This window comes from Macaca fascicularis, chromosome 9, assembly GCF_037993035.2.
Source record: "Macaca fascicularis isolate 582-1 chromosome 9, T2T-MFA8v1.1".
NCBI classification, from domain to species: domain Eukaryota; kingdom Metazoa; phylum Chordata; class Mammalia; order Primates; family Cercopithecidae; genus Macaca; species Macaca fascicularis.
In genome coordinates this window covers 108,839,837-108,861,775 of record NC_088383.1, presented here as the reverse complement: position 1 = coordinate 108,861,775, position 21,939 = coordinate 108,839,837, and the positions used below count along the sequence as shown (strand labels likewise).

The 21,939-nt window shown below is 45.2% G+C and overlaps 1 protein-coding gene across 4 annotated transcripts in view; it reads left to right on the top strand.

Annotated features, from left to right (window-relative positions):
• DNMBP (dynamin binding protein) overlaps window positions 1–21,693 on the top strand; it is a 121,698-nt gene extending 100,005 nt beyond the window's left edge. For all 4 annotated transcript variants that reach the window (XM_005566173.4, XM_045361362.3, XM_015456533.3 and 1 more), the window contains 9 exons: window positions 92–291; window positions 1,973–2,103; window positions 3,317–3,421; window positions 7,999–8,127; window positions 10,552–10,884; window positions 11,285–11,464; window positions 12,931–13,129; window positions 16,763–17,313; window positions 19,757–21,693. In XM_005566173.4, the coding sequence (XP_005566230.3) occupies window positions 92–291; window positions 1,973–2,103; window positions 3,317–3,421; window positions 7,999–8,127; window positions 10,552–10,884; window positions 11,285–11,464; window positions 12,931–13,129; window positions 16,763–17,313; window positions 19,757–19,942 (2,014 nt within the window). In that variant the 3' untranslated portion in view covers window positions 19,943–21,693. The remainder of the gene's footprint in view (window positions 1–91; window positions 292–1,972; window positions 2,104–3,316; window positions 3,422–7,998; window positions 8,128–10,551; window positions 10,885–11,284; window positions 11,465–12,930; window positions 13,130–16,762; window positions 17,314–19,756) is intronic.
• The last annotated feature ends 246 nt before the right edge of the window (window positions 21,694–21,939 follow it).

Below are 21,939 nucleotides of genomic sequence, written 5' to 3'. Positions count from 1 at the left end.
AATTTTGTTAAAGACGGGGTCTCACTTTGTTGCCCAGGCTGGGCGCTATATTATTGATAGCTTGCTAAAGTCTTTTTTCCTTCTGTTACAGGGGATGCACAAATTACATTAACCTGGGCTCCTTCCTCATCAAACCAGTACAGAGAGTAATGCGTTACCCACTGTTGCTAATGGAGTTGCTGAATTCCACCCCAGAATCCCACCCAGATAAAGTGCCTTTAACAAATGCAGTCCTTGCAGTCAAGGAAATCAACGTTAACATCAATGAATATAAACGGCGAAAGGACCTGGGTAAGAACAGCACTATTGTTGAAAAGGAGGTATGCCCTTTGAGAATGCTTTTCTTCTTAAAACAATTCATTACTTCACTAGAGTTGGACAAGGCAGGTGGTAGGTATAATAGGGCTGTGATAAAGAAATGGTGGTTGAATTTGGGGGAAATAAGATTTTTTTTTTATTATTTTTTTTGAGACAGAGTCTTGCTCTGTCCCCCAGGCTGGAGTGCAGTGGCGCTATCTCAGCTCACTGCAACCTCTGCCTCCCATGTTCAAGCGATTCTCCTGCTTCAGCCTCCCAAGTAGCTGGAACTACAGGTGTGTGCCACCATTCCCAGCAAATTTTAGTGTTTTTAGTAGAGACAGGGTTTCACCATGTTGGCCAAGCTGGTGTGGAACTCTTAGCCTCCCAAAGTGCTGTGATTATAGGCGTGAGCCACTGCACCCGGCCCAAAATGTGATATTTATTAAAGGCAGAGTAATAAAAGCACAACTATGGTATATTGGAAATAAGGCATCTGTAATAAAATATATAACAATAAGAGCCTTTCTCAAGAGATATGAAGACAGTGATGGGAAGTTTTATTCAAGCATGGGCAGTTTCCTTCTCAATTCATTTATGGAGCTCCTCTGGAGTCCATGCATAGACGTGTTTTTTCTACGTGTCTAATTGGATGTCTTACTGCCTCTACTAAAGCTAGGACTTCTTGTCTTTTAGAAGTCTCCAATCTGCTCACCTTTCTTGTCCTGTCTTCCCTGCCCATGCCCAGTGACCTCTCTGGGTTGAGTCCCTCACTTCCCTTCCTAAAACAGTCAGTTGCCCACCCACCCACTCCTTCTTCATAACACTGAATGCACTCATCAGGTCTCTTGAGGCCCTAACTTGAGCATTCAGTGAGTATATGTAGCACAGTGATTGTGCTGAGCTGATTGATTATTCATATCCTTAAGATATCTACAATACAGTATAACCTTTTTGTCTTTCCATTCTTCTCCACACTTCAAAGTTATCTAAAATCATTTCTCTGCCTTCTACTTCAACTGTGTCACCCTCATTAGGATGGGATGTTAACTGTGGCTTCTAAAGCTCTCTGGTCATCCAGCCCTTTCCCTTGGTTCAAATCTCCTAATGCGATGTAGTCTCCAACTTCTACAACCAGGTATACCTTTTTGCTGCCTCCCAGTCTTCCTCTTGCCACCCTTCTATCTCTACACTTTTCTATAGGTTGTGCCTAATGTTTGACATGGTAATTAAATTACTGCTGTATAGCATTTTACTATGGGAGACGATTGGATATCAATATCTCATATGTGTATGGCACCATTTATCATGGCCTTACAAGTATTGCTTTCTGCATTTTACTGAAGAGGAAAATGAGACTCAAGGTAAAATGACTGATTTCACGCCATACCTTAAGTGACAGACCCAGGCATTGACTTCAGATTTCCTTAAGTTCTTTCCCTTAACACCCCTATGCTGTTTTCCTCCTTGTCTCTGACCCCTCTCCTAGCTGCCCATTTTCTCTCTGCTGTGCTTCAGATATCATGTCTGTGCATAAATCATTATTTGGATTAGTATTTTGTTATAAGCTCGTTGAAGACAAGCACTAGCTCCTGTTTGGGTGTTTGTCTCATTTCATGGCTCATTTTGCAGTATGTCATGCTGAGGAAAGTGCTTTTCTGACTTACTCCCCTAGTCCTCAAGTACCGTAAGGGTGATGAAGATAGCCTTATGGAGAAAATTTCCAAACTGAACATCCACTCCATCATCAAGAAATCCAACCGAGTTAGCAGTCACCTGAAGCACCTCACTGGCTTTGCTCCTCAGGTGAGATCCCCATCCTGGAAGGCTTAGCGCATCTCTGACAGCTTTTCAGGGCTCTATGAGACAGCCTGCCTGGCGTCAGTTGGTATGGTTCCCTTCCTTAGACGTCCTCTGGTTTTGCGAGCTGGTGGAGACAGGGCCCTCCAGCTGCTGGTTACAAAGGCAAATTAGAGGGTCAGATCAGTCGACATGTAATAACTATGGTAGTTTTCACCACCTCTAAGGAGCTTATAATTTATTTGGTGGGACAAAACTATAGTTGTAGACTTACTAAGCTAGCAGGAATTTAAGAGATCAGCTAGTTGGATACATGATGTTACAAAGAAGGAAACATTAAGTGTAAGAGATTGAGTGGGTTGAAAAACAGACAGTTTATCGGCAATGCTGAAAGTTGACCTGAAGTCACCAGACATCATTCCGCTATACTATATACACAAGGTACAATTAATGGAAAATAGAAGCCAGAAAATAGTCCATTGCTAGGTTTTGTACTTTGTTCTCCAAATGCTGTAGTATTTTAGAAAAACAGGAGTTCCGTGAGAGCAAGAGTCATGTTGACCTGAGCCTTATAGGAAGGGGGCAGGTATGCCACAGGGAGGGAGAGAACCTGCCAGGCCGGGGAACCTCATGAAGGACAGTCCTAGGATCAGCAGACATGGCAGTGCTGGGGTGAAGAGGGCAGCCTGGCCAGAGCAGAGGGCTTGCAAAGAAGGTTTAAAGGAGGATCTGTGTATATTTTGGAGGTCTTTTGAAACCACATGCAGGTGTTTAAATCAATTCACTGTGATTCCGGGAAACATTAAAGGTTTAAAATTTGAACAAAAGATGTTTTTAAGAAAGTTACTTTTGGCCGGGTGTGGTGGCTTACCCCTGTATTCCCAGCACTTTGGGAGGCCAAGGCCAGTCAATCACCCGAGGCCAGGAGTTCGAGACTAGTCTGGCCAACATGGTGAAACCTCATCTCTACTAATAATACAAAAATTAGCTGGGCGTGGTGGCACAGGCCTGTAATCTCAGCTACATGGGAGGCTGAGGCAGGAGAATTGCTTGAACCCAGGAGGCAGAGGTTGCAGTGAGCCAAGATCACGCCATTGCACTCCAGCCTGGGCGACAAGAGTAAAACTCTGGTCTCCACAAAAAAAAAGAAAGCTACTTTTGCCAGTAAGATTAAAGGAGCATCCAAATTTGCTAACAGCACTTGTTTATTTTTGAACAGATAAAAGATGAAGTATTTGAAGAAACAGAAAAAAACTTCCGAATGCAAGAAAGATTGATTAAATCTTTTATCCGAGACCTGTCTCTCTACCTCCAGCACATCCGGGTGAGCGTCAGCATCACTTTAGTTAGACTCACATACAATGTAATTCTGTCCCCTTTCCTGTTCATCTATCATATTGTTTAATGAATGCTGAGTAATCTAGACTCAAATCATCACTATTATGCCCCTGCATAGTTTTTGTTGAGATGCCAATAGGTTATTTAACAGTTAACAGCGTTTAGATCAATGTTGTCGTATTCATTTCAAAGCAGCCCAACTTTTTCCACCCTCTTTTTGGTCTTCGTCACCCTTCGTCCCACACACACCTTATTTTTCTTTTTACTTATTACAGTTCACTTTGTCAAGACCAGTTTGAAAATCAAATATTGAATACAAAAGCTAGGAAGCTGTAAACAGGAAACGTAGACAAGAGAAAGAGCAAGCAGTGAATATGAGTAAGAGAACGTTCCTGTGTGGTATGCTTTCCGATCACTTCAGCTCCCAATTTATTAATATTCAGTTGCTATAATAAGGCCTCTAAAGGTATTAGAGCCATAAATAGCTTTGAGATCTAGAGAAGCCAAGGAGATCAGGTGAGCCTAGGTCTTTCCTTGCCTCAAGCAATGCTTCCTCCCTGAGGTCAGAACCAGGACCAGCATTCCTTCTATTCTTGTCTCTAATTTCTCTGTTGATTTAATATAGGATGCTGTGAGTGTACTCGATACTCCTGTCCCTCTGATCTTTTAGAGACAGAGTCTTTCTTCGTTACCCAGACTGGAGCGCAGTAGTGCCATCATAGCTCATGCAGCCTCCAACTCCTGGGCTCCAGTGATCCTCTCACCTCAGCCTCTTGAGTAGCTGGGACCACAGGTGCACACCACCACGCCTGGCTAATTTTTAAAGCAGAGATGAGGTCTTACTATGTTGCCCAGGCTGGTCTTAAACTAGCCTTCCGAAGTGCTGGGATTACAGGCATGAGCCACCATGCCCAGCCTGAACATCTGATCTTATAAAAGAATTTCCTTAAAAGGGATCCTTAACTTTTTAAAAAACATTTTTTTAAACTAAATAAAATGGTATAAAATTTAAAGGTACCGAAGGACTAAGTAAAAATAATTATTCCTTGTTACCTGGTCATCTTCTATAGAGACAGTCACCACCCACCAAGTTCTTCCCTTTTGTGTGTGTGTATGCAGGTGGGAGATACACTAGCATCTTGGGTTTCGCACTTAATCAAATTTCAGAACTGATGGTGTAGCCATACAGTCAGAGGCCCGTTGTTCTTTTTTCCTTTGAGACAGTGTCTCACTCTCGCCAGGCTGGAGTGCAGTGGCGCAACCTCCGCCTCCCGGGTTCAAGTGATTCTCCTGCCTCAGCCTCCCAAGTAGCTGAGGCATACGCCACCACACCCAGCTAATTTTTGTATTTTTAGTAGAGATGGGATTTCACCATTGTTGGCCAGGATGGTCTCGATCACTTGACTTCATGACCCGCCCACCTCGGCCTCCCAAAGTGTTGGGATTACAGGCGTGAGCCACCACGCCTGGCCTTGGTCCGTTGTTCTTTATAACTGCATAGTATGTATCATTCTATGGACATGTCATAATATATTTAGTCCCCTATTGGCAGATATTTAAATCATTTGTAGTTAAAAAAGATTAGAACTAGTCATACAAGGAATATCCTTGTGGATACATCATTTCCTGATCTATGTGAGTCTGTCTGAAGGCCAGTGTACTTCTGAGCCAAATCATGTGGCAGTATAAATTTTGATAACTACCGTTAAATGTCAGAGATGTTGTAAAGGGGAAAAGTTGCAAAAGCAATATCCCTTGCTAACTCAGTGTTATCAAAACCAGTGGGTTTTATCTTTGCCTGCAAGAGAGGTAAAAAATACTTCAATATAGTTTAAATTGCCGTTTCTTATATTAGAAATGGAGTTGAGGATATTCTCTTATGTTTATATCATATTTTTCTGTGACTTACCTATATTCTGGCATCTTTATCAGTTTGTTGATCTCTGTATCTATTGGAGGAAATAGTCCTTTGTCTGAGATGGCTTGCAAATATCCTCCCTCACCTCAGTTTGTTGACTTCTGAGTTTGCTTATAGTGTTTTCTCCCCGTAAGAGTTTAAACTTGCATTTTATGGCTTCTTAGTTTTGTGTCATATGTAGAAAGGCCTTTGCTATTGCAACATCTAAAAATCTTGTGTTTTAGTACTTTTATCATTCCATTAAGATTAAATCATTGCTCTATCTGGACTTTAGTAAATCAGGTTTGAAGCAGGGATTCAACTTTATTTTTCCAGCTGGTTACCCAGTGGTCTATCATTTATTGAGTAATCCCCACTGATTTGAGATGCCCCCTAGTTTCTTTTAAATAGCAAACTTTCACCCTTGTGTTTTAAAAATGTAACTAGTGCCAGGCGCGATGGCTCATGCCTGTAATCCTGCACTTTGGGAGGCCAAGGTGGGCGGATCACATGAGGTCAGGAGACCAACCTGGCCAACATGGTGAAACCCCGTCTCTACTAAAAGTGCAAAAATTAGCTGGGCATGGTGGGAGGTGCCTGTAATCCCAGCTACTCGGGAGGCTGAGGCAGGAGGATCGCTTGAACCCGGGAGGCGGAGGTTACAGTGAGCTGAGCCAGTGTGGGGAACAAGAGTGAGACTTTGTCTCAAAAAAAAGAAAATATATAATTAGGTAAAAATTAGGGTTGATAAAACTTTGCAGAAGCACATTGGCTTAAAGTGAGAGATTTGACAAAACATTGGGGCATGAGCCAGGCATGGTAACACACACCTGTAGTCTCAGCTACCCAGGAGGCTGAGGTGGGAGGATTGCTTGAGCCCAGGAGTTGGAGGACAGCCTGGCAACATGCAAGACCCTATCTCTAAAACAAACAGGCAGGGCACAGTGGCTCATGCCTGTAATCCCAGCACTTTGGGAGACTGAGGTGGGCAGACCACTTGAGGTTAGGAATTCAACACCAGCCTTGCCAACATGGTGAAACCCCATCTCTATTAAAAATACAAAAGTTAGCCAGGCATGGTGGTGGGTGCCTGTAACCCAGCTACATGGGAGGTTGAGGCAGGAGAATCACTTGAACCCAGGAGGTGGAGGTTGCAGCGAGCTGAGATCGTGCCATTGCACTCCAGCCTGGGTGAGAGTGAGACTCCATCTCAAGAAAAATAAAACACACACAATATTGGGGCAGCTACTGAGTATGTTTCTTTGTCTTGCTGCTTCATAGGACTTTCCCCTAATACCTCTCTCATGCTGATATCCCTCTGTTGGCCATTTTCTCCCCAGGTTTTCTAAAGTGTGACATGCTACACCTGAGCCCTCAGCCCTTAAAAGTCTCACCTCCGTAGCAATGACTGATACATTTTGGGTTGGGATATATGTAACGTTGAAAACCATCTGATGGAAGTATCAATTCGGTTCTGACTGCTGACAGAAATTGAGAGAAAATGTTGAACAGTTCTGTCATGCCACAAAATGAAAAGCCTGCCCAATAATAAAATTAGATAGATTGACTAACAGCGAGAAAACCAGAGAGAACATAAGCTGAGGGCCACTGGCTGGATAATTTGGTATCTACATTGGCATATGGGCTGATATTTGGGGACTTTACAGCATTCCTTTAAAAGAAAACAAGAGGACATCATGTTTCACATTACATCTCCCAGTCAGGAGGAATTAGCAACATTCCCTGGGTTATCTTACTGACAAAGCCCTGGCTTTGTATGTACAGATATAAATATTAACGACAAAAGGTCTAAAAATTGTTATAAAAATAAAGCATCAAACCAATGTGTGAGGCACTGAAGGTTTTTGCTTAGGGACTTTGTTTGCCCTTGAAATAGACTAATGGAGTATTTAGTCTGTTTGGGTTACAGCCCAGCATTGTAGAGATGGGGTTTCACCATGCTGGCCAGGCTGGTCTCAAAAGAAAGCCTGGAAAACCAACCTGGGGTTCAAAATATCACTATCTGGAGGAGTTGACTCTGTGATAATGGAGTCAGCAGACAAAACAGACAAAAGTCTACCTTTATGGAGCTTGCATTTTTACTAGGAGGGTGGGTGAAGGAGAGCACGACAATAAGCAGGCATTAGTCAATTCTAGTCATGTGAGAGGGTATTTTTTTGCAAAGACAAAGAAAGGAAGCAGCACAGCAGGAGCCGTTGGGAGCGCCAGGGTGGGATGGGAAACCGGGCTGGCATGATCAGTAGCATGGCAGGGCAGTTGTCTGTGAGACGGTGACAGCATGAACCAAGACCTGAGGAAAGAGAAGCGACTGGTCATTGTCATAATCCTATAGGAATCACCTTGGTTCTAATTTGATAATTTACTTTTTGGTAAATTAAGAAAACCTATTAGGTACATAGGGGAATACTAAAGAGATGATAAAAGCCCTCCCTAATTTTTTAAGAAATAAAAGTCTTAGACTTTTCTCTGTGCTCCGTAAGTCATAGTTGTTGAAAATATGCTTATTTCAAAGCTCAAATACCAGACTAGTGAGGAAATTTCAAATTATGGAACGCATTTTTCCCAGATTGCTATTCAGGGTGATGGATGACAAAGGCTGGAAAGTTCTGTCTGTTCTGACTTGTGTCTGTCCTCACTGGCTCCAGGAGTCGGCGTGTGTGAAAGTGGTGGCTGCCGTGAGCATGTGGGATGTGTGCATGGAGCGAGGACACCGGGACCTGGAGCAGTTTGAGAGGGTGCATCACTATATCAGTGACCAGCTCTTCACAAACTTTGTAAGTAACTTTTTCTTCAAAAGTTGGCCCCCTTCCCAAGGTCATCTCAAATGCATCAGCTCATGCAAAAGTCAGTTCCACAGACGCAGGCCCTGGGCGCCAGGCATATTAGTCATCCTTTAGCTATATTCATATTGGGGTTTGATATTCACAACATGACTTTCAGTTAGTTAAAGGGAAATGTAGGACCTGTGTCTGTACAAACAGATTTTTTTAAAAAACAGCTTGTAGGGCCGGGTGCAGTGGCTCAAGCCAGCAATCCCAGCACTTTGGGAAGCCGAGGTGGGCGGATCATGAGTTCAGGAGATCGAGACCATCCTGGCTCACACGATGAAACCCCGTCTCTACTAAAAAATATATAAAAAAATTAGCCAGGCATGGTGGCAGTAGCCTGTAGTCCCAGCTACTCGGGAGGCTGAGGCAGGAGAATGGCAGGAATCCAGGAGGCGTAGCTTGCAGTGAGCCAAGATCGTGCCACTGCACTCCAGCCTGGGCGACAGAGCAAGACTCCATCTCTAAAAAAAGAAAAAAAAAAATAGCTTGTGATTAATTTAAAGAGGACACAGGAAAACTAGGCAATTAACTGATCAAATAAAAACAACTATAGGAGTAATAACTTGAAGAGGGGCCAGGTGCAGTGGCTCATGCCTGTAATCCTAGCACTTTGAGAGGCAGAGGCAGGCAGATCACTTGAGGTCGGGAGTTCAAGACCATCCTGACCAACGTAGTGAAACCCTGCCGCTACTAAAAATACAAAAATTAGCAGGGCATGGTGGTGGGCACCTGAAATTCCAGGTACTCAGGAGGCAGAGGTCAGATAATAGCTTGACCCCAAGAGGAGGTTGCAGTGAACCAAGATTGCACCACTGTACTCCCTCCTGGGCAACAGAGTGAGACTACGTCTCAAAAAAAAAACCTTGAAGACAAATATTTAGGAATATAATTCATATGTTACCAAAGAGATTTGAGATGATAAAAACTACTTCAAGGCCGGGCTCATGCCTCTAATCCCAGCACTTTGGGAGGCCAACGTGGGTGGATCACCTGAGGTCGGGAGTTGAGACCAGCCTGACCAACATGGAGAAACCCCGTCTCTACTAAAAATACAAAATTAGCCAGGCATGGTGGTGCATGCCTGTAATCCCAGCTACTCAGGAGGCTGAGGTAGGTGAATTGCTTGAACCTGGAAGGTGGAGGTCATGGTGAGCTGAGATCTCCAGCCTGGGCGGCAAGAGCGAGACTCTGTCTCAAAAAAAAATACTTAAAGTAATAAAGACCAAATTTCTTGAGAAATTCTAAATCCATATATATGGGATTATTTAATCCCTTGTAGAAAAAAAACTGGATGGGATTTGATAGTTTCTTAGGGATCTATAAATGGCCTGAAGGTGAAAAAGACATGCCCAGCTGGGGAGCTGACAGGTGTTCTAATTGTACATTATTTTTAATAAGATGCTATTAAGTACTACTAAGTACCTGTTATGTTCTTTATGTATTCATTGCCTTACCCTTAATGTCTGTGTGTTAGAAAGAATTAAAGAGAAAAATTTATTATTTTTGATATGGAGTCTCTCTCTGTCACCCAGGCTGGAGCGCGGTGGCACAATCTCGGCTCACCGCAACCTCTGCCTCCCGAGGAGCTGGGACTACAGGTGCACACCGCTGCACCTGCCTGAGTTTTGTATTTTTAGTAGAGACAGGGTTTTGCCAGGCTGGTCTCAAGCTTCTGACCTAAAGTGATCCGCCCACCTCGGCCTCCCAAAGTGCTGGGATTACAGGCATGAGCCGCCATTCCCAGCCAAGAGAAAAATTCTTTGAAAGATAAAAATGGGGGCCGAGTGTGGTGGCTCATGCCTGTAATCCCAACCACTTGGGAGGCTGAGGCTGCAGTGAGCCGAGATTGCGCCATTGCACTCCAGCCCGGGCGAAAGAGCAAGACTCCGTCTAAAAAAAAAAAAAAAAAAAAAAACGGTATTACCTAGTTATGATTAAAGGTTTATGAGTGTATGAAAGTTACTCCACCCCAGATTTATGTAACAACTAACTCTGGAGTTAAATTCAAGCTATGTAGACATGTACACATAAGAAATGTTACCAGGTAAACTATCACATCTAGTTTCTAATGCACATATCAGCGTGCAGCTTAGCATTTATCACCTCAAGGAGCTCAAGTGGGATTAGCATATTTTACATACTCTTTGGTGTGGGAATTGAAGTATGTAGTGAGAAGTCTTGTGGAGTATTTAAGTAGAGGCTAGTGATGGGTTAGTAGAATACTGTTGTAGATCTGCATGGGTTTAGCTTGTGTACTAGAAACAAAGTAGGTCGTTGAGGACACAGCAAAATCAGCCTTAAGAGTGACTTGGAGAATCACAAATGTGGGGTGCTGTCCATCTGAGCAATGTGCCTTTCTCGTCCCTACAGAAGGAGAGGACAGAGCGGCTTGTCATCTCCCCCTTAAATCAGTTACTGAGCATGTTTACAGGGCCCCATAAGCTGGTACAGAAACGCTTTGACAAGCTCCTGGACTTCTATAACTGTACAGAACGGGCAGAGAAGCTAAAGGACAAGAAGACCCTGGAGGAGCTGCAGTCGGCCCGGAACAATTACGAGGCCCTGAATGCGCAGCTGCTAGATGAGCTGCCCAAGTTCCACCAGTACGCCCAGGGCCTCTTCACCAACTGTGTCCACGGCTACGCTGAAGCCCACTGTGACTTCGTGCACCAGGCTCTGGAGCAATTAAAGCCACTGCTTTCAGTGAGTTTCTTACCCCTTCAGTGGGATGGTCATCTGTGGCCTTTGCCTGGTATTTTTCTGGGAAAAATTGTAGCATGGTTTGAAAAATTGTCTGAACTAGATTAACTGAACGTGTCACTAGTTCAGCCCTCAGGAATTCTTGATCCCTTGATGGTGTCATGAAGCCTGTGGCTTCTGAGACATCCCTTTTCCTCTTGAGCAGTTCCCAGAGGAGCCAGCCAACCTGGCCCGCAGGCAGGGCCCTGGAGAACTTGTGTTTTGCATCAGGCTGCTGTGTCCGTGGCTCAGAGAGTGAGCTGCAGCTGAACTTTAGCTTCAGTGGTTCTAAGGAGACTGTCAGTCTGGGATCTTTCATCGTGTTTTCTTTTCTCTCTCTCTCTGCTTTTCCCACGGACTCCAGTTACTCAAAGTGGCCGGCAGGGAGGGAAACCTTATTGCCATCTTCCATGAAGAACACAGCAGAGTTCTGCAGCAACTCCAGGTTTTCACCTTCTTCCCGGAGTCTCTTCCAGCTACCAAGAAGCCGTTTGAGAGGAAAACCGTTGACCGCCAGTCTGCTCGAAAGTCACTCGTGGGCCTGGTTAGTAGGGAACTGAGAGGAGCAGCCCCACCTCGGGGTAAAGAGTGGGAAACCCTGCAGCCAGGCCCAGATCCCACTATTGGAGTTTTTGTATTTCATAATAAATGGAGAATAATGGTTGCATTCTCACCCATCATGGGCTCATGCATTTGCCCAGTTTTTTTTTTGTTTTGTTTTTGAGACAGTCTCTCATTCTGTTGCCAGGCTAGAGTGCAGTGGTGCAATCTTGGCTTATTGCAACCTCCGCCTTCTGGGTTGAAGTGAATTCTGCTTTCAGCCTCCCAAGTAGCTGGGACTACAGGCACACGCCACCACACCCAGCTAATTTTTGTATTTCTTAGCAGAGATGGGGTTTTACCATGTTGGCCAGAGTGGTCTCGATCTCTTGACCTTGTGATCCATACACCTCGGCCTCCCAAAGTGCTGGGATTAGAGGCGTGAACCACCACGCCCGGGCTTTTTTTTTTTTTTTTTGCAGGGAGTGGGGGCATTCACCTGGTATTAATTTATTGATTCATTAATTCAGGAAACTGATTTAAGGGTGTATTAATTCTGCCAGGCCTCCCTATTTTTTATCCTGTATTCATAAAAGTAATACAGCTAAACAGTTAATGTTTGACTGCCTTTTTTACCTGGAATTAGTCTTTTTTAACTCAGTTCTTCCATATTTTAAAAACTAGCATAAGGCACACCAGATTATATGGGTTCATAATCTAGAGGACTGTGGATACATCTTTGCTTACAATATTTTTGCCCCATATGATCCCATAGACATTAATTTACATTACGTTAAAAGGGAGAATTATGATTTATTTTTTGAGACAGAGCCTTGCTGTCACCCAGGCTGGAGTATAGTGGTTCGATCTTGGCTCACTACAACCTCCCAGGTTCAAGTGATTCTCCTGCCTCAGCCTCTTGTAGCTGGGATTGCAGGCATGCATCACCATACCTGGCTAGTTTTTCTATTTTTAGTAGAGACAGGGTTTCGCTATGTTGACCAGACGGGTCTCGAACTCCTGGCCTCAAGTGATCTGCCCACCTTGGCCTCCCAAAGTGCTGGGATTACAGGTGTGAGTCACCATGCCCAGCCTGAATTTATTATTACCTTTTTTCTTATGACTTCCTTGCTTTCACAGGTGGGGAAGTTAAGACAGGGAAAGTCTCAGTTGGTTAGGTTCATCTAACAAAATACAAGAAGACCTACTAATATCACTTAGATATTTTGATTTTTTTTTAAGTGGCATTTTAATCATGTTTGTCACAGAAAAACGAATGTAAGAATAGGTGTGTATCAAATTTTCTTAACTATAAAGGCATCAAACATTGCCTAAGGGCTCTTTTTACGTAGCCATGTGCGCTGGCTTCATCACAAAAAAAAAGTTCTGAGACTGGCCGCGTGTTGGGATGAAATATGGCTGCTGGGGTGGTGGCCACTGAGGGATTTTTGTTGATGTCTTGCCTTTCAGCCAAGTTACATGCTACAGTCAGAAGAACTCCGGGCCTCCCTCCTGGCCAGGTATCCCCCTGAAAAACTCTTCCAGGCAGAACGGAACTTCAATGCTGCTCAAGACTTGGATGTGTCACTTTTGGAAGGTGACCTGGTGGGTGTGATTAAGAAAAAAGACCCCATGGGCAGTCAGAACCGCTGGCTGATTGACAATGGAGGTAAGAGATTTTCAGCAGCAGGGAATTGTAACTGGGAAAAAAATAGTTTTAGCTACACCCGAATCTGGACTAGACCAGGAAAAAAAAATATCTTTGATTAAGGGGAAAAGTAGCCTTAACCTTCTCTACAGAGTGAAGATCATTACTGAAACAAAACCTGTTTTTATTGGGACGAATTCCAGAGGAGACGCCATTGCTTATCACGCAAGCTCTTGCCATGTCTTACAGCACTTACAGGCGGGAAGGCCTGCCTCACGGAATCCTGTTCCTTCTTAGCCTTTTCCCAGTAGGCCACAAAATAAGCTGCCCTCTTTTCAATTTTTTTTTTTTTCTTTTGTGGCAGTCTTGCTCTGTTGCCCAGGCTGGAGTGCAGTGGCACAATCATAGCTTATTACTCCTGGGTTCAAGGGGTCCTCCTGCCTTAGCTGCGACTACAGGTATGCCATCATGCCCAGCTAATTTTTCAATAATTTTATAGATATGAGGTCTTGCCATGTTGTCCAGGCTGGTCTCCAACTTCTAGGCTCAAGCCATCCTCCTGCCTGTTTCTCCTAAAATGCTGGGATTATAGGTGTGAGCCACCGCAGCCAGCACCTCTTCCAATTTCTATGAATTTGTCTTGTGGAAATTAAAAACCTGTGGGATTTCATTTGCTTTCTTCTCCCCATAACAGCTTTACCTCATGACTATTTAGGAAATTACTTTAAAAACAGCTTACAACTTTTTTGGAGGGAGAGTGATTGGCAGAATTTAAGTAAGTGTACAAGGGATAATATTGTTCTGTAATCCCTTTTTCCAAAATCCAAAAAGTTCTAAAAAGAACAAGGATTTTTTTCAGAACACTTTTGCCAAAACCTGAATGAAAGTGATGTGAGACTATAATTGTAACTTACCACTTTTGGTGTGAATAATCATGTGTGTATATTTTTCATTTTTATCTTTTGTGACAGGGTCTAGCTTTGTCACCCAGGCTAGCTAGAGTGCAGCGGCTTGATCTCAGCTCACTGCAACCTCCGCCTTCAAACGATTCTCCTGCTCAACCTCACAAGTAGCATGCACTACCACACCTGGCTAATTTTTTGTAGAGATGGGGTTTCACCATGTTGACCAGTCTGGTCTCCAACTCCTGACCTCAGGCGATCCACCTGCCTTGACCTCCCAAAGTGCCAGGATTACAAGCATGAGCCATGGCACCTGGCCTTATTTTTTTTAAATGCTGATTGCAATCTGATTCAACCAAGAGGTTGCTCACATCATGGATGGATGAGTACAGCTCCAACATGAATGACACAAAAACATCAAAACTTTCCTATTTGCAATTATGTGAGATACTTTAAGTTTTAGTTTATAACTGACACATACTTGTTAATATCGATGGGGTATGGTGTGATAATTTTTGAGACAGGGTCTAGCTTTGTCACCCAGGCTGGATTGTAGTGGCACAATCTTGGCTCACTGCAGCCTCCACCCCCCAAGCTCAAGCAATCCTCCTGTCTCGGCCTCCTGAGTAGCTAGGACCAGAGGCGTGCGCGACCATGCCCAGTTAATTTATTTTTAGTAGAGACAGTTTCCCTGTGTTGCCCAGGCTATAAACTTGTCATTTCTTTGCAGAGATATCAGAATCCTTGGCTTCTGGCTGTCTTGAGATACACATTATCATTAGCTACAGTTACCTTACTGTGCAATAGAACACCAGAGCTTATTTCTCCTAACTTTGTACCTGTTAAGTAACCTCTCCCCAGACTCACCTCCCATGATAGCCACACCTCCCCCTCCACCACCCCCAGTCTCTAGTAACTAGCATTCTACTCTCAACCTCTATGAGATCAACTTGTCTAGATTCTACGTGAATGAGATTAATGGTATTTGTCTTTCTGTGCCTGGCTCATTTCACTTAACATGTCCTCCAGGTTCAACCATGTGGCCACAAATGACAGGATCTCATTCTGAATATTCATTAACAGAATTGATTATGGGGTGCCGACCCTGCTGGGGGAGATTTACAAAATATGTAATACAGCTACTTGACTACCTTTCCAGAATTAAAAGAATCTGAATTCCAAAACATGTCTGGCCCTAAGCATTTTAGATAGGGATTGCGGTCCCATCCAATAGGCATCTATGTATTCACCACCCAGAACTGAAAAATGTTACATTTCTTGGTTTCTTTAAAAGCATCTTGTGGATTTTTTTTCCTCCCCACTTCTCCTTACCCAGAATAAGAGATTAGAAGTGAGAAAGGAAGGACAGAGGATGGAGCCTGTTAGGGTGACACCAGGTGACAGCTACTACTGGGGTCAGAGACAGATGGACCCCCTGTAAATTTCCAAGCTGTTTAAGAAGCTGCTCTATCCTTTGGTTTTTATCTACTCAAACTTGAGAAGTGGTAGCAAGCAGCCACAGTATTCAGATCAGCTGTCAGGTACAGGAAATGCATCAGAGATCAAGAGAGTGATGGTCATTGTTCTCGTGGAGGCTACATATTCTGGGTCTGTGCCTTGACGGTGTTATTACGAAAAATTGTCATGTGGATACTCATGGAATCCCTAATTTATACTTAAGTTTTAGCTGAAAGCCCCCTTGGTCATCTTGGGCAATTAAAGTGAACATGTATAGTACATGTTACATGTACATTCTAACAAATAGTTTCCTACATTAGAACATCCTCCCAGTATATCCAGACTCCCAGAGCAAAGGATTCGAGTGTCCTGGAGGGAAAGAGCACAGGGAGGCCTATGGAGGGGCTTCTTGAGCTAAGCTTTTTTTTTTTTTTTTTTTTTTTTGAGACGGAGTTTCGTTCTTGTTGCCCGGGTTGGAGTGCAATGGCGTGGTCTTGGCTCACTGCAACGTCTGGCTCCTGGGTTCAAGCGATTCTCATGCCTCAGCCTCCTGAGTAGCTGGGATCACAGGCATGCACCACCATGCCTGGCTAATTTTTTAGTACAGATGGGGCTTCACCATGTTGGCCAGGCTGGTCGTGAACTCCTGTCCTGTGGTGATCTGCCTGCCTCAGCCACCCAAAGTGCCTGGATTACAGGTATGAGCCACTGTACCCAGCCTTTTTTTTTTTTTTTTTTTTTTTTTTTTTAAAGAGATGGAGTCTCACTATGTTGACCAGGGAACTGGGCTTAAGCAATCCTCCCATCTCAGCTTCCCAAAGAGCTGGGATTACAGGCATGAGCCCCCGTGTGCGGCCGAGGCTAGTTCTTGGTCCTTTCCACACTTGCTGTATTTGAACACAGGCTTAGTCAAGCCTTCCTCTTAGGCGTGATCTGTGTTCTATGACATTCTCTTCCCATGATGATTCCCAGACATAGGATTGTTTTCATTGCTGTCTTCTCGGTTGGCCACAGGCCTCCTGGCACGCGTCTGTTGTGAGGTTGTGACATGAATGAATCGGCAGGCAGCTGCGGCTCTTCGTCTCTACCTACACACATCACATCCTGGGACTGTGTTCCAAGCCGCTTTGTCACTAGGCATTTTATTTTGTGTCTCACTATTGTCCTGGCTTTTTTTGTTTTACTCTTCATTTTACAGATGAATAACCTAGCTTTTACAGTTTTTCTCTCGATGCTCCCTCTATCTGTCTATCCTTCTGCTAAGAGTTGTTTATATTTCCTGTTTCCTTTGTAGTCACCAAAGGCTTCGTGTACAGCTCCTTCCTAAAGCCCTACAATCCTCGCCGCAGCCACTCCGACACCTCCGTGGGCAGCCACTCCTCCACAGAGTCTGAGCACGGCAGCTCCTCCCCCAGGTTCCCACGCCAGAACAGCGGCAGCACCCTGACCTTCAACCCCAGCAGCATGGCTGTATCCTTTACCTCGGGGTCTTGCCAGAAGCAGCCTCAAGATGTATCTTCTCCGTTGAAGGAAGGTGACCAAGGAACTCTCAGTGCGTCCCTAAATCCGGGTAGTTCAGAGAGTGGTCCTTCCGGATGCCCTTCAGAGCCAGACTCTACCTCCCAGCCAAGGTCAGGGGACGCTGCAGATGTAGCTAGAGATGTAAACCAACCCACTGCCACCCAGAGGAGCTACCGGAACTTCAGGCATCCAGAAATGGTTGGCTACTCTGTACCAGGACGAAATGGGCAAGGTCAAGACCTCGTAAAAGGATGTGCAAGAACAGCCCAGGCTCCGGAAGACAGAAGCACAGAGCCAGAAAGCAGTGAGGCAGAAGGCAACCAGGTGAGTGCATAACTGTCTGGCCAGTGTGGCACAGGCGGCAGCAGATGTGTTGTGGGTACAGGTGGGGGTGAGGCAGAAGCGGCTTGCCTGAGGCCTAGGGGTGATCTGAGATGAGCTCACAGACACATCTTCGAAGCACACGAGGAATCTCTGCCCTCAGAGCCTTCGAGCACCTTCCTTGCTGACACTTCCCAGGCTGTTCCTGGACCCCTGTGCCACTGGGTGTTTAAGCGATGCCACAGTGAAAATTTCATTACTCTTCCAGTTCACTGATTCTTCAGTTGTATAACATCCATTTAATCCACTTGTTTGGTTTTTGATCCAAGTAACTCTGTTATTTCTGGAATTTAGAAATGAAATTCTGCCCAGTTTTTTTGTTTTTGTGTTTGTCACCCAGGCTGGAACACAGTAGCACAATCTCAGCTCACTGCAACCTCCGCCTCCCAAGTTCAAGCAATTCTCATGCCTCAGCTTCCTGAGTAGCTGGGATTACAGGTGTACACCAACACACCCAGCTAATTTTTATTTTCAGTAGAGACAGGGCTTCACCATGTTGACCAGGCTGGTCTCAAACTCCTGAACTCAAGTGCTCCACCCACCTCGGCCTCCCAAAGTGCTGGGATTACAGGCGTGAGCCACCGTGCCCGGCCCCAGTTTTTTCTATTCTTTGTAATGGCCTGTTCCCGTTTATGAATTTGATTGTGGGGTTTTGAGACAGAGTCTTGCCTATCGCCCAGGCTGGAATGCAATGGCACAATCTCAGCTCACTGCAACCGCCACCTCCCAGGTTCAAGCTATTCTCCTGCCTCGGCTTCCCAAGTAGCTGGAACTACTTTATTAGAGACAGGGTTTCACTATGTTGGCCAGGATGGTTTCGATCTCCTGACCTCTCTGCTCGCCTTGGCCTCCCAACTTGTTAGGATTACAGGTGTGAGCCACCGCACCTGGCCATATCTTGAACTCACCTGCATGCTTTAAAGCCATTTTCAGATTCACAGCTGCAGAGTCCCTGCCCTGCTTCACCCTCTGTTGCCTTTGCTCACTCTTCAGCGGAACATCTTCCTGTGTTGACTGTCAGGTTTGTCTGTGAGCTCATCTCTGGCAGGATTTGCCCTCAGGGGAAGGCCCAGTTGCATCCTGGGTTGTAGAGGTGCTGCCACTGTCTGGATTCTAAAAGTCCAATTTTTACCCACTTTCTCAGTTCAGGCTTCCCACAGCACATTCCTCAGTGCCACAGCCAAGCTTTGTGCATGCTCATTTTTCTGGTGATTTCTTACTACCCACTGCCTGGGTCAAACACCCCATTCTCAGCCTACCAAGCGGACAGTTATTGTAGACACATCAAGGGGGGGGGGGGGAAAGGACCTTTCTTAAATTGAGTTGGAACAGGGAATGTAGTTGTAGTCTCAGCTCCTGTCCCTGACCAGGTCCTAAAGCCCTGGCCGTGTATCCCTTCCTTGGGCTCCCATGGGCCTCATGGCTTCTCCTCCTAATCCCTGAGCCCCTCCCTTCCATGGGCATTAGATCATTAGATCTTTGTGGCGCCTAAAGATCAACTTTTCTTTCTTTGAAGTTGGTTGTGGTTTTCTGGTTTATGTTTGAGGTATGGAAGAATATGCTTGTCTTCCACCCTTCAAAGCAACTCTGAAAGACTGAAAAGGTAGATTTTATTTTTAAATGGAGTCTTGCTCTGTTGCCCAGGCTGGAGTACAGTGGTACAACCTCTGTCTCCTGGGTTCAGACAATTCTCCTGCCTCAATCTCCGGAGTAGCTGGTATCACAGGCGTTCACCATCGTGCCTGGCTATTTTTTACATTTTTGGTAGAAATGGGGTTTTACCATGTTGGCCAGCCAGTCTGGAACTCCTGACCCCTAGTGATCCACCCGCCTCAGCCTCCCAAATTGGTGTTTTTTTGTTTTGAGATGGAGTCTCACTCTGTTGCCCAGGGTCTGGAGTCCGGTGGCACGATCTTGGCTCACTGCAACCTCTGCATCCTGTGTTGGAGCAATTCTCCTGCCTCAGCCTCCTGAGTAGCTGGGATTACAAGTGTGCACCACCATGCCCAGCTAATTTTTGTATTTTTAGTAGAGGCGGGGTTTCACCATGTTGGCCAGGCTGGTTTTAAACTCCCAACTTCCAGTGATCCACCCATCTCAGCCTCCCAGAGTGCTGGGATTACAGGCACGAGCCACCACGCCTGGCCAAATTGGTGTTTCCTTTGAATCATCCCTCTATTATGATAGCCATCATCCATATGTACCTATTTAAATTTTTGTTAAAATTAAAATGAAAAATTCAGTTCCTGTCTCACTAGCCATATTTCAGGGGCTCAGTAGCCACATGTGGGCAAGTGGATGTGGAACCCTCCCCATCACCACACGAAGCTGTTGGATGGCATTGCTCCCAGCAACTTCCCATTTTCTCTCTCTCTCCCTCATACAGGTCTATTTTGCTGTCTACACCTTCAAGGCACGAAACCCAAATGAGCTGAGTGTGTCAGCCAATCAGAAACTCAAGATCCTCGAGTTTAAAGATGTTACAGGAAATACAGAGTGGTGGTTGGCTGAGGTTAACGGGAAGAAGGGCTACGTTCCCTCCAATTATATCCGCAAAACCGAGTACACCTGAGCCCATGCTGCCCGCCACCCAGCCTTGCTGCCTTTGCTTTCAGTCCGCCGAGGGTTCTGGCGGCCCACCGAGAGGGCGCCTGCTCCTGAGACACAGGCCCTGTCTGCGTTGCTTAACCATGGCATGGTGGAGCCCACCACAGATCTTGTTCTCCTTGATTGGGTTGTAAACCTTGATGCTCACTAGAATCTCTAGAATCTGAATGGACCCTGGGGCTTTGCAAATGACTTAGTGACCATGAGAAGAGAGACAAGTGTTGGAGCTGGCCTTTGGAAAGGAGAAACTTCCAGTCAGAAGCCCAGTGTCCTAGGTATGCAGGAAGCTGTGCTCTAGCAATAGACAGTGTTGGTATTGGTTGTGCTGTACTGTGTTTGGGGTGGCCCCATGTTCCATGCTCAGCTGACCGGATGCCAACTCAGATGAAGAGAATTAATGGCTCTGGGCACCCTGTGAGGCAGTGCTTGCACGTGGCCAGGAGTTTGTCGGGATTGAACCAAACCTAGTGCTTCAAAGCTCTTGGGACACCTCCAGTGTCCAGCACACATTCTCATACATACTGCCCCGAATTTCTAAAGTCCCTAAAACACTACCTTCTGTAACCTTGTTTCTTTCACTGTATTCCCAGATTGGTTATGCAAAATTCAACTGCTTTCTACTTTTAGAAGTGTTTAGGGACTTTATTTTCTGTTGAGCCTTCATCTGAAAGATTCTCTTCCCTTGTTAGGTACAATCACTGACACTTTTTTTTCTTTTGAGATGGGGTCTTTTTTTTGTTTGTTTTTTGTTTTTTGAGACGGAGTCTCGCTCTGTCGCCCAGGCTGGAGTGCAGTGGCGCGATCTCGGCTCACTGCAAGCTCCGCCTCCTGGGTTTACGCCATTCTCCTGCCTCAGCCTCCTGAGTAGCTGGGACTACAGGCGCCCGCCACCGCGCCCGGCTAATTTTTTGTATTTTTAGTAGAGACGGGGTTTCACCGTGGTCTCGATCTCCTGACCTTGTGATCCGCCCGCCTCGGCCTCCCAAAGTGGCTGGGATTACAGGCGTGAGCCACCATACCCCAACTTCAATGACACCTGATGGTCTTTACAGTCTAATGTCTGGTGGCCCCCTGCCCTGGACTCAATGATTGATTGATTTTGCTACAATAACAGTATGAGAGCTCCAGCCATTCCATTAAAAGTATTAATTCTGCTTTGAGCTGAAACCAGTTGAGCCTAGTGGAAGACTGGATGTCTGTCTGCTTCATCCAAGCACCCTGATGACTGTTTAGTTACATGCATAGATGCAGACAACATAACACATGTGACTTACTTGAATTGGGATAAGCCATTCCAGAAGTAGCATATCCTAGACTTGGAAATAAGTTTTCACCACTAACTTCCATGCTTCAGAGATGACATTCAAAGCCCAAGTGCCTGATCATACCTCCCAGTCTCAGGAAGATATTTACTTACCCCTTAGAGCAAGAATCTTAAGATTTTCCCCAGCTATGAAGCCTATCTTGGAATGGGAAACCATGAGATTTGTCTTTTAAAAGGGAAGAAATAGCCTTACAGCCCCTGTTCCTCCAAGTACACATTTAAACCTTAAAATCCTGGGAGTCTGGGGAGACACCATGGAGCCCTTCCATCCAGTGTCTCTGCTGGTCGCGGTCAGAAGGCAGTCATGCAACAGTCCTGTTGTGGAGAGTGTTTCTATGTAGAGATGTTTATATTGAAGTAGTTCTTTTATAAATAAAAGCATTTCTAATGGCCATGGATGTTTTCTTGATTTCCCTCCGTGTTTAAGCTGAGCGTTTTTCCTGGGCTTCTGGGGATGCCTTGACAATGACTGATGCCCAGATCTGGGAGAATGGAAGAGGCTAACTGAAAAAATGCCAGCCCAAAGTCATTTTGTCAGATTCCAACAATCTCTATATACTCAGGCCGAGTGTGGTGGCTCACACCTATAATCCCAGCACTTTGGGAGGCCAAGGTGGGCAGATCACTTGAGGCCAAGA